Raw genomic sequence first — 12,363 nt, 5'->3', positions numbered from 1 at the left:
TAAAAGTAGAAAGTGCAAAAGTACTGCAGAACGTAGAAGTACTCGTTCTGCAGAAAAATGGCCCCCGTGACTGATGGATAATTATTGCACTATTACACTTCATTCTAAAGGATCATGAGTGGTTGTGAAAGATTAACGGCCGAGGAAAGAAGAAAAAAAAAAAAAACATTCTGCTTCACAGATCTGTATACATTTCTGGACTTTTGTCTAATCCGGTGCTTTTCCTGTGAAATATTGGATAGTTTGACATCTTTGGGCCTTGAACGACACTGCAGACATGAGCCAAGAAGAGTGGGGGCACCGCTGGCGTCACCTTGAACAATGTGCAGTACATTTAGTAACTAGTAACTACAGCTGTCAGTTCAATGTAGTGCAGTAAAAAGTGCATTGTTTCCCTCTGATATGTAGTGGAGTATAAAGTAGCAAGAAAATGGAAATGGAAAATGGAGTAAATGTACTTAGTTACTTTCCAGCAGCGTATTGCTGTAGCAGACACATAATACGGCTGTAACGGTTACCATGTAAGTCTGCTTGTCCACCGTCTCCACCACCACCATGTCTCCGGTCTGGTCGATCCTGTAGACCGGAGACTGCAGCTTCACTTGGTCGCCCAGCTCCTTGGCCATGAATTCGCTGATCTGACCGGAGCCGCCCACAAACTTCCTCTCCTGCGGAGGTGGACGAAGAAAGCAGGGGTCACTCACAGAGGAAAGTAGCGCCACTGTTCGCTTGAGCCAGAGAGCGCGGGAGCCGCAGGACCGGAGGGGTCCCGCCTGGCTTTTTAGGCTCCACTTGTCAGACAGTCTGAATTTACACTGGGTAAAATAGCTCCTATCCAGCCTGGCACTGCTCGGAGTCTGACTCCGCCTGGCAAGTAAAACCTACATTTAGGAGGAAAGCTGATAAAATGTGCTGGTTTATCCTGGCGTTATCCTCAATCCACCCTCTATCATTCACTGCGACTTTCTAAAGCAGCAGGGGAAAACGCATTTGCAAAGCTCGGGCTAGCGACTGCTGAGTGGCAGCGAGGACTGAGAGGGTGGAGAGAGATTAAGTGCTGCCAAAGCTCTCGTACACTAAATTAAATAGACAGTGACCTTTTCCATATGGTTAGTGTCAACGTCTGTCCGTTCTCCCTGATCGGAAACACATGGTGTGCATTCCACTGTGGCATTTGGATGAATTTGCCTGCCAGTCGCCAGAGAACAATGAGCTAAATAAATCTGAAACGGTTCTGGCAGAGCAACAAGGTGAGCCCGCGCCTGCCTTGCTTGATTAAAGCCAGGACTGTTTCTTCAGTTTCGGTGGAAAGTTGCGCCGAGAGCGAAGAGTACCCGACGTGCCTCCGTACGCAGCACTTTACACTACACCTCTAGCTCCCTCCTTTACACAGAATATCCAGGGACCCGTAAACAAGCGCGCACGTTTGAAATGGGAAGGCGTGCAGCAGACGGGAAATGACGACAGAGCTGGCTACGACGTGGTCTGTTTATCTCAACACAGTCCCTTTCCTCAGTGGCTATGGCAACGGGGCGGCCCAGCCTTAGATGGTACGGCGGCAGAATGTGAACTCCAAGAAAACAGCTTTTGTCGGGCTGATAATTATGCAGGGCTGATCAGCAGCAAACTAAGGTAAAAGTCCCAGGGCTGATTTAGGAGGCTGTGGGAACGAGCCTCCTCTGCACTGGCCCCCGCCCTCGCCCCCGCCCCCCAGAAGCCTCTCGCAGGGAGACTTTTTAGGCTTTTAACGCTCTGTTTTACGGGTCCCGTATTTTTCCAGCTGATTTCCTGCGAACTCTCACAGTTTCCTAAAAATTAGCTGGTATTTAGCTGCGGATTACAAGGATATTTCCAAGAAAGGCCCAGACAATCTGGTATTAATTATAAGGGAAATGGAGGCAGTGTTAATTGCTACGGTTGCTGAGAACCCACAAACGACAGGTGGGCATGCAACATGCAACAACATGAAGCAATGACGTCGATTCATTGAACAAACATAATTATAATGTGTGGCTGCTCAAAGTCACGAGGAACCCAATCTTTTGTTAGATTTTCCTGGAACATCACTCACTTACCTAGTAACAACTAACACTTTTCTCGGAAATATCATTTACGGCTAAATACCAGCCAATTGTTTTTTAGGAAATGATGACAAGAGTTTCCAGGAAAAACAGGAAAATACAGGACCTGCAAAATAAAGCGTTATCTTTTATAGAAAGCTGAAAAGTGATACTGGGGCATTGTGATTATATTTTAAGTTCAGTGGGTAACAATTTACAAATGACTATTTTGATATCTGGCTTCTTCAAAAGCTGCATCTCACGTCGGTCTTTGATATAGATGCACTTCTCTAGACCCGACGTGTGGCTGCCTCTCTAAACAAACAAGACAACCCACAGGTACAGGGACTAATGCAGACACATTCGAACAGACCCACCTGCCCCCCGTTAGTAGTGGAGAAGATCCTCATGGTCCCTCCGCACTGTTTCACGTACCAGAGGAACCACAGCGCCGACACCTCGTGGGGTTCAGAGGTCACGTTCACGTTGACAAACAGCGTGGCGAAGCGGCGAACGGTACTTGGAGAGGGATTAAAGGAACAGTTTCAACATCACCTACGAGATCCAACACCAGTATTTGACTTACAGGCCTTTATTCATTCCCACGGTTTGGAACATCTCTTCATTGACATTGAAATGAATGAACCTGACAACCTGAATTAGAGGAAGGGAAAATACATTTTCTCCAGAGAAGGATAACGGATCTAACTGAACCAGACAGTGTGAGTTACTTATTTATAAAGTAACACATTTCACTGGCGGAGGCAGTGATCATGTAATAATTGTGGGTTTGTGTTTAACATTCAACAGTATTAAACTCTCGCTGCTGACTCATTACATAGACAGTGTGGTATCCCTTCTCTTGCTTTGTGTTACCTGGTCCAGCAGATTTTTTCAAAGAGCTGCTGCATGGTCATCTTGTCCCACTCCTCGGCATGGGGAGCTCTCCAGGGAGCCTCTCTGGGGATCTGAAACACGAGGAGGAGGATGAGCCAGAGGCGGACGTGCAAGCAAAGATGAGACACAACCGGTGGGGGGTAAAAAGCACACAGCAACGGCGACTCTTGCTTTACCTCCCTGCCCATCTCGTCCATTGTCCTCCACAGGTTGTTGAAGTCCAACAGGACGATGGGGTTCCACATGGTAGGGAAGGAGCCTTTGAATGGGTAAGACTTTCCCTGGTGAACACACAACAACAACATCAACTAAAAATATTCTTATAATATTATATGATAATATAAGATATTCTTATGATCCTCAGTCACCTGCAAGAGTTCACTTCCTCACATTTCTGTCCCATCTACAAACAAAACAGTCGTGTAAACTCTTTCTGCTCAACACTCCACCATTGGAGAGAGACACCTGATGATTAACTGTCACTAACTTTACCTTTTAGATATTGGCAGATGCTGTGTCTTATATTAACAGAAGTTTCCCCTTGATTTCAAGCAGATTTTTCTATGCATTCATTTTGCATGCATTTTCCTTTTAAATGGTCCCTTTTGTCCTTTTTTTTTTTTTTTTTTTAGGCACAAACTCCGCTATAAGTCTGTCCTATCATTCTGTCGATTTAACAAAGCTCTCAAGAACTCAAAATACATGGAGAACGACACAGATGCCTGCAACAATTTACAAATCTTTACCGATAATCACTCAAAATATTATCCTACAACAGTTCAAGGGTGGGTGTATCCCCATGTCTATCATACCACCATATATGTAATATATACTGTATGGCCGTCCCTGAGTTCCCGAAATTTATTCCCATTTACAGAACTGCGAACCCTGAAAATAGTGGAAAATTATTAGAAGTGGCAGGTTCAAAGCAACAGTATTGGTATTTGCTTTTGAACACCCAAATCAGTCGACCTTAAACTGACCTCTGATGTGCTTAGTCACAGTGACTGTGAACAATAGACAAAGAGGTGTGCAGAAAGAGGAACAGCTTGGTATATTGCCAGTTGTGCAATATTTTACGAGACTGATTCAAATATTCAGAGTCATCGAAGGGCGATAAAGAGCGTCCACAATCCATATGTTTATATGCCTGGACTATTGCTCTATTTCTCAACCACACAACTGATTTACAGTTGCAGAGGGAGTGGGTGAGTTTCACAGGGATCGGGGTCATTTATGCCAATTCCCTGACATGGGAGCTTGCACGTTAAACTCTGTGTCGCAAGAGTGTTTCCATAACACTAAAACCAGAACCCCACACATGGAGCAGAACCAGATAAGGGTCTTGATTAACATCTCTGGCAAACCCCCTGTCTGAGGAGAGCAGTGAAAGTAACCACCAAAGGATCACATTTTGCCCCTACCTACTCTCCAAAGGAATTTGATACTACGATTGACCTGTTTTGCTTCTACAGGAATTTACACCTCAAGACATGGTACAGGAAAAATCCCATGGCCTCTACAAGCTCCACAGACTCAGGTCAGACTGCCTCTCTTACCCTTACACCACAGTTTAACCGTAAATCCACCTTTTGTCCCTTGGTTCAAAGTGCTGCCTTAAATACATTTGCAACAAATTTCGATATTGAGAACTTATTCAAGAACAAAAGGGCACCAAAACACTGTAACCTTTCCCACGAAGAAAAAAGGACCTTGGAAGCTTTATCAATGGTTGTCATCGGGGGGGGGTGTATGTCATGTATGTCAAAGAGGCTCATTGTCAACTAAACAACACTGAGTTTTATCAACCTATGACACATAATCCAACCGAAGCTCTCAAGATAGAACTAAGAGAGATGCTCATGGACTAATCTGTACTAAGACTTCTATAGAATGAAAATCCACGAATGGCTTCTTTCTTCACGCTTCCAAAAATACATAAATGTGTTCATCACAGGTCCACCTCAGCAAGTGTCAAGGTATACTGGCTGTTTTATTAAACCGCTTTCACCTTCACTTCCTGCTTATGTCCGGGACACTACTGATGTGCTCAGCAAGAACCAAGCACCTGGAAAACACAGGCACAGAGACTGTTCCAGCCGCCGTGGATGTCCAATCGTTGTACGCAACCTCAGAACACGAACAGGGCCTAGCAGCACTTCGTCAGTGCTCGGCCAGAATCTGAAAACGCCAGCCAGCGATTTTCTTATTGTCACTGACAGAATGGACCCCGACTAATAACATTTTCATTTTTCAGAACAAATGATTTAAACAGATAAAGGGGTGTGCTATGGGGGCTCGCTAGAGCCCCTCTGAAGCAGGCCTACACCGGGGTAAATGGGAAGACTTTGTGTTAAACCGTGATGGGGAGGGGATGGTACATTGATGATGTCTACTTGTTTCGGTCGGGGTCGGAGGCAGAGCTACGAGCTTTCTAGATCTTTCTCAACGGTATTAAGGCCCAACTGCACGCTGTCTTTAGATTACAGCACGGGGAGCATACATTTTTTAGATCTAGATGATCAAGGGACAACACGCTACATGCCAGGAGATTCCATCCCAAGGGGGTCAAAGAGAGTGTGCCTTGTGGCCAGTTCCACCGGGTGAGGAGAAGTTGCGACCAGGAGAAAAGGACTCTGAAGCCAGATCGGAGGAAATGGCGTCACGCTCTCAGGAACATGGATACAGACACAGTACCCTGCAGAAAGCGTACACTGGGGCCAAACACCTGGACAGACAAACTTTACTACAATGAAATGCTCTCGAACAAATAAAAGATAAGAAGATCTGTTTTTTTCACAACACATTGGAGAGGCAGAGAATATTAAATGGGGTATTATTGAGAGTGGTAGTATACTCAGTCAGGTCTTCCCTAAACCACCATTAACCCACTTTAGGAGAGGCCCTACTCTACAAGATAAACTGGTACACAGCCAACCTCCGCCTAACACCCAACAAACATGGTTGGGTCCAAAACCCAAGGGGTCCTACAAGTGTAACCATTGTTGCTGCTCTTTAACTCAGCTTTGAAAAATATTGTGGGCCAGCGCGACGCCATCTGCTGGAGTCTCTGTATATCTACAGCCTCTCTTGGCCACAAAACCATGTCCAAGTGGTAGGTTCCTATTAGTGGGGCACCACTGGCTCTGTGAGAGCCAAAGGCTCGATGCTGCACCGTGTCAGAGTTTGTTTTCAGGTTAAACATGACAATGTCATGATAATAAAGGCAATTTAACCCTTTAAAAAAAAGAAAGAGCGTGCCTTGGAGTTTTCGTGGATTTTTATGTCTACATGTAACCCATCCACAGAGCGCCTCAAACAGACTCACTTTGAGTCCAGGAAGCGCTCATACCCAAACATCACCGCTTAGCTGTGTAGAAGGAACCATATCTGTCCATTCATGCAGGTGTGTTGTTGTGACCGCAATAGTCTCTCCAGCGTAACGTCACTGACATTTAGACTGACTAGTAAATTTCTTTTAAACCCCATTAAAGTCCAGCTTCATCTGAAAGAAAGTTACGCACAGTGATGCCTTTGCGAGCGCTCTAAGCCTCGCAGTGGATCCCTGTTCTGCTGTGGATGCAGGTCCAGAGTGCAGTCTTTCTGGGATCACTCTGATACTGTTGCTTCGGCACCAGTATCGAGCCAATAATAGCCTCTTATTATATACAGTATCTCATTCTGGCTTGTCATGTAATTTGCTGCCATTTTACTGGCGATTCTTTCCTGACCACTCCTACATAAAACGGCTAAATATACTATTTTAATTTCTCTGTAAATCTTACTTGTTCCCCCAACTGTAATCTGGCTTTATAAACATGCTAACTTCTCTATAAAGCCCTGGGTTTAATGCTGAAAGGTTTCTCTTTTTGAGTGGTTGAAGTTAAATATCTTTGTACTTATCTTACATTTGATGACTTAATCCATTAAAAACGTGAGGCCTTGCGCGGATACAGAATATAAATGTGTGTTTCGTGCACTGCGTAAACTTTTTTTTTGCTCATAATCGGCGTCATGAAGGCAAGAGAGCTGAAAACATACGGTGAATAGAGCATAGTGTCCTGGATGCGCACGTTTTAATTTTGAAAGTTTTACCTGAGGGAAAGTGAAGGGCAAAAGGAGATTTTAAAGTAAAAAAAATCAAAAACCAAGCATGTCAGTTATATTATGATGTCAATCTTAAATTTAACAGTTTCTTGCTTGAGCTGGCCCAAAGGAACCACCAAAGGATGTGACTTCTGTTGTATAAGAGTAACACGGTGCAGAGATTTACTGTCAGATCTTTGTTTTACTTCATGTTTTGGTAAATGACTAACAGACTACTTCCTCCATGAGGAATCACTAGTGTATGAAAAGAATGTTCAGTGTCTGAGAAACAACTTGTTCTTTGTGTTTTTTGTCGGCTGCTTGTTTTTATGTGCCTTAGTGTGTGCGCTGGTTGACACAGAATCAAATTGTTTGTTGTGTTTTGTATTTATGTGTGTGCACGAGGCAAAAATGAATAAACATGTTGTTTAAAAGCTCTGATATGTTAGTTAAGAAACGGAAGCATCAAAACGTCCATCGTGTTTTCAATATACCAAAGTAAAAGCTACTCTCTCATTACATTTCTGTTTAATTTTTTTAACTGGACAATCTTCATTTTTCTTACGTTTCTTTGCCCAAAGCCGCCACTAAAATCTAACCCTGTTTTCAGAAGAGCTTGTTAAGTATTCCACATAAGGAAATGTTACGTCTGATTGGCCAAGACTTATCAATCAATACCTGGCTATAGGAAGTGTTAATGAATAACCAACAAAAGATCATTTGTTCCTGGTACAGAGAGGCCATCAGCGCAGTAAGGGCTCGGGTCCATCCATGCGCTTTATCGCTTATCTCAGGAACTCTCCTCTGAAATGAACTGCGTGCGAGGAGGGTGAAAAGTTCTAGCTACCACATCTGTCCTCGTAAGCGGGTGAACAAAAAGCAGTGCCTTTCTAACACAGTTAAGTACAGCCAGGTATGATACAACTGCCAGACCACCGACCACAGGGACAATACCAACGTACGCACAAGCAGAGATGGCAGAGCGGCACCCCAGATGTGAACGCCTGACACTGAACACTGAGCCCACAAAGGCTGTCCTCACACGGACACCAAGAGGCCTGCTGCTCTACGGTTATTTATAATCTGAAAAGGATCTGTTAGTATTATTTCCCGCCAACGACTCCCCCTCCGGGCAGCGCGGGGTCAGGGCGGCACTTTTTTCCATGTTTGCTTTTTTGCGACGCTGCGGCTCAGGAGCAGAAACAGAAACAGACAGAAGATGAAGCGTCTCACGACGTGCATCACATTACCGTACCCGCTGCTGTGCACGAGACTGGCTGTTGCCGTGGAACAACAGGTCTGTCGCCATGGTGACGCCAGCCAAGTGAATACAGAAGTGGGAGTGCGACAGGGGGAGAAGAGGAAGCGCGGCAGCATCTGTGTCCACATCGGTGAGCAGCGAGTCAGCTTCACTCCCTCCATCGAGCCAACGCTTGATGAGGACACAGGTCAATGTACTGCAGAATGGAAGGTGTCTGCCGATCCTTCGGATGCCCGCTCAAAACATATGCTCTCCCTTTAGCTGTAGACAAACCTCTACCGTCTGTGTTTTCTGCCTTTACATAATCATCACATACTGTGATGCTCTCAGCCATGATCCTATACCAGCGGCGGAGGAAGTGCTTGGATCTTTTCATTAAAAGTGGCAATAAAAATACTTACTGAAGTGTTTTTTATTAATACTCAGAGTGCTACAAGTAAAAGTACTCAGAATCCTATATATTATTACTACAGTGTGGATGCATGAAGTAAGGAATGAATATACATGTTGCTCTGTGTCTGCCGGAAGCGTAAATGGGGTCTAGTTCAGCATACCACCTTTACAAAGTCTTAATACGTCAGATGTTGTGTATTCAGCTTCGAGCAGCTTTAAGCAAACACATTAATTAAGAAATACGAAACTCTTGTGGACTGGATGTTTGAGTACAAAGGTGACATTCAATACGCTTTGTGTTCCGATCGGACATCGATAGCTGAGCTTTGCTTCTTCACTTAAAAACAAACAGCTGGAAATAATTGCAGAAAAAGTTAATGGGTGTCAAATGACTCAGGATACAACAATAAATCTAATCCCTTTCTTAAATTTAGATAAGAGTCCATATGAAAACAGATGAGGACCTTTAGTTATGTAACACAACTACACACTTCTCTCCTTATCAAGGAATATCGGTGAAACATGTTGAGAATTACTGTAGTTAAGACAATCGTCAGGCGTTTCTCTCAGTGATCCCGTCAGCGTGCAAACATGCACGACATCCACGCTGCTGGTGGCGCGATGGGACAATCCAACGCTCTCTTTCTCAATCTCCGATAACCAGGGACAGTATTTAATCAAAGTCTGTTTCCCCCGTCTCTGATAGTGATGCCTCAATAATACTGTGCTGAGAGCTGCAGCCGCCTGCTAGGCCGTAGTTGGCTGATAAGGGAAGCCATAACTGGCCTTCTGGATTACAATCTGCCATGGAAAAACTGATTAGCCACGCGGCTCGCTTTAGAGCTAGCCCCAATTACACAATGGCTTTGCAGACGTGCTGCTTTACTTCTACCCTAGCTCCAAGTCGTGGAGACACCGTCACGTAGGTTAGATCAAAGTAAGGTCTGCTTTAGAAGTATCACAACTTGTGTCCCAGTCAAGGCATTACAGGGTCACAGCTTTCTGGTAACATTTTGACCCTATCTAAACACTGTGTGGCACCATTTTTGGTTAGCACCTTTCAAAATAAAAGTACATGATAAGTATGATTTTTAAAAAAAACAAAAACAAAAAAAAAACAGCAAATGTTGATGTATATTTTATGTTTGATCAGCATCTAAGAAATATACCTTGTCCTTTATCATACTGGTCGTTTGCCTGATGAAGACTCAGTAGAGTCAAAACGCTGTATTTTAGTGACTTCAAGTGCTTCATCCAGGATGTGGAGACTGTCCACCTTCTCCTGCTGGCAATGACTCCACAGTACTTTGTTCACCCCTGCAGCACCAGCAGCTTCTCCTCGAGGACGTCAGAGGTAAGGGTCGGAGGGCCTTCAGTTGATTGCTGTATAAATATCTGACATCCCGGCGCGAACTGTCGCGGTTAAAAAGGTAAGGTATTGCTTTGTCGTCTTCTTCCCTCCGTCCTTCTCTGACGCCCACGTTCGTTTTGTCTCAATGTCGACGCCACTGTCAGTTCACCTGCAGCTGGTGAGGATCAGGTCACGTCTACGCCATCCCTGACGGCTGCGTTGTTAGATCAGACCACCAGCTGCTAAAAGAGAGATACCTCCTCTCACCCCATAATGCACTTTACCATATCACCTGTCATTTATCATTTTAGGATGGAACTAAAATAAAACCGAAGACTTATTTCAAAGCTGCTGAGATTTCCCTGACTAAATGTAGAGGACAGGGCTAGCTTTATTCTCTATTTTCCTTATTATAAAACAAATACTAAGAACTGATAGTTGATTAAATGATTGGTTGATGGAAAGAAAATGAATCTGTAACTATTAGATTAGTGGTTTCAGTCCCTTTTCAAGCAAAAATGCCAAACATTTGATGTGAAGATTTCACTTACACATAAATGTATGAAGGTAAATGAAATATCTTGGGCTCTTGGAAAGTGTGATGAGCATTTTTCCCTGCTGGACGTCCCACAGATTACACGATTAATAAGTTAATCAAAATGAAATAAAATAAATCAGCAGATTAATCAATACTAATAATAAATGTGTATAAATCCGCAGCTAAAAATAGTTCCCAAATAATGCACTATTTCCTCCTGTTATAGAAAAAACACCAAACACACTACACGTGCAGTTTGTTTTAGTGTATGGCCGCAGCTAACAAACTACACGTGTAGTGTGTTTGGACTTTTCTATAACAGGAGGAAATAGTGCATTATTTGGGAACTATTTTTAGCTGCGGATTTATACACATTTGGTGGAATATTTACAGCACCAGGACGGAGTATGTGGGGTTGACTCAAAATAAACTACAGCAGCTGTGGGAACATTTCATGGTTCACTGATGATTTTGTGGAGCTGTGCAGCACAGGGGAATAGCATATTTCAGGCTTCGGATAAATACAGTATGATACTTGTTAGCAGGATCAGTTCTTTGTTGGCTTTGGTCTTTTAATGAGGTTTTCTGATAATACCAAAAAATTTGGAACATCACCGGCCTGAATCTTTAATTGGCAACGACTTTGGTCTCTGAGTATTGCGGTGGAGATTCGAATTTTTCTGCTGACCCGAGCTGTGACACCAAAAACATAACTCCCCTCCCCAATCCACACGCACATGATTGCACAAACGCACGCTGTCTGACGCCCATAGGGGCGAGCAGCTTTTGATGTGGCCCGATGCCATGGAAACCAGCCAGGAAGCTACGAGCGGCGCGGGTGCGCGTGTGAGTCAGGGTCTTTGAGCGGATGTTACAGAGATAGTAGCTAGGGAGACACCCCCACACAGGAGCTCCCTCGCACTCCCTCGGGTGTGGACGGATTCAGAGCTCACATAGCGCCTCACAACGGCCACGGCTATCCGGTCAAGTCCTTTACTGAGGCAAAGACTTATTTTCTAGCTGCTGTCCGCGCCAGCTGTCATGATGGTGACATTTCACACACATCGGTGCTAAGGACGCAGTGGTGAGACGGAGGACAGGATCCATACACAGCATAGCAATATTGCTAAATGGACAGAAGGAATATCAAGCAAACCAAATCCGGGAGCATACTGTGTTATTAAGCCCCATGCCACTCTTAACCTGATCAGAGCGCACAGGTCTGTTTGTGCTCAGTGAAGATCCTGTCTGTTCGCGTCCAGTCAGTCCCGGAGGAGGACAGAAAGCGCTGCACTTGGTTGAGGTCGAACGACATTCATTTTATAGTGCTACATCGTGAGCTTCAGTTTAAGCTTTTCATGTTGCATATCCAAGTCTGTTTGACATGAGAGAAGTCAGGGAGGTGCATGTTTACATACAAGGCGTTTGACTCACTCGGTTTTTCTTCAAGTTACAATGTGCTTACTTGAGATTTTCTTTACTTCACACCCACTAACTCTTTATTTTAATTCCCCCTATTTAGCGTTTTTGTTAATGGATTTGTTAACAACTGTAACTCCTCCTGGGGGCAGGCTGCTGTATAAACAGACAATCACTGAGTGGCCTCTATTCTAAACAAGTTTCGTGTGTCTAAAAAGTGCATCTTATTTTGGTCAACCTCTAGAATCTAATGCCACTTATGAAATAAGCCTGCAATAAAGTTTCACTTTTCGGACCCTTATACTATTCAGTTTGAATTGATAAAGTCTTTGATTCAACTTTGTGGTGTTTGTAGGAG

At 44.1% G+C, this 12,363-nt stretch overlaps 1 protein-coding gene across 3 annotated transcripts in view; it reads right to left on the bottom strand.

Moving 5' to 3' along the window:
- The window catches only part of mao (monoamine oxidase), a 42,627-nt gene that overhangs the window by 8,710 nt on the left and 21,554 nt on the right, over positions 1 to 12,363 (bottom strand). For all 3 annotated transcript variants that reach the window (XR_005709090.1, XM_040148237.1, XM_040148235.1), the window contains exons 4-7: positions 3,134 to 3,238; positions 2,937 to 3,028; positions 2,438 to 2,579; positions 519 to 668 (exon numbers count right to left, since the gene is read on the bottom strand). Coding sequence is in view for 2 of the 3 variants with exons in the window: in XM_040148237.1 (XP_040004171.1) it covers positions 519 to 668; positions 2,438 to 2,579; positions 2,937 to 3,028; positions 3,134 to 3,238 (489 nt within the window). In the remaining variant the exon portion in view is untranslated. The remainder of the gene's footprint in view (positions 1 to 518; positions 669 to 2,437; positions 2,580 to 2,936; positions 3,029 to 3,133; positions 3,239 to 12,363) is intronic.

Source organism: Xiphias gladius, chromosome 16 (genome assembly GCF_016859285.1).
Source record: "Xiphias gladius isolate SHS-SW01 ecotype Sanya breed wild chromosome 16, ASM1685928v1, whole genome shotgun sequence".
Taxonomy (NCBI): Eukaryota; Metazoa; Chordata; class Actinopteri; order Istiophoriformes; family Xiphiidae; genus Xiphias; species Xiphias gladius.
This window is presented reverse-complemented; position numbering and strand designations above follow the sequence as displayed.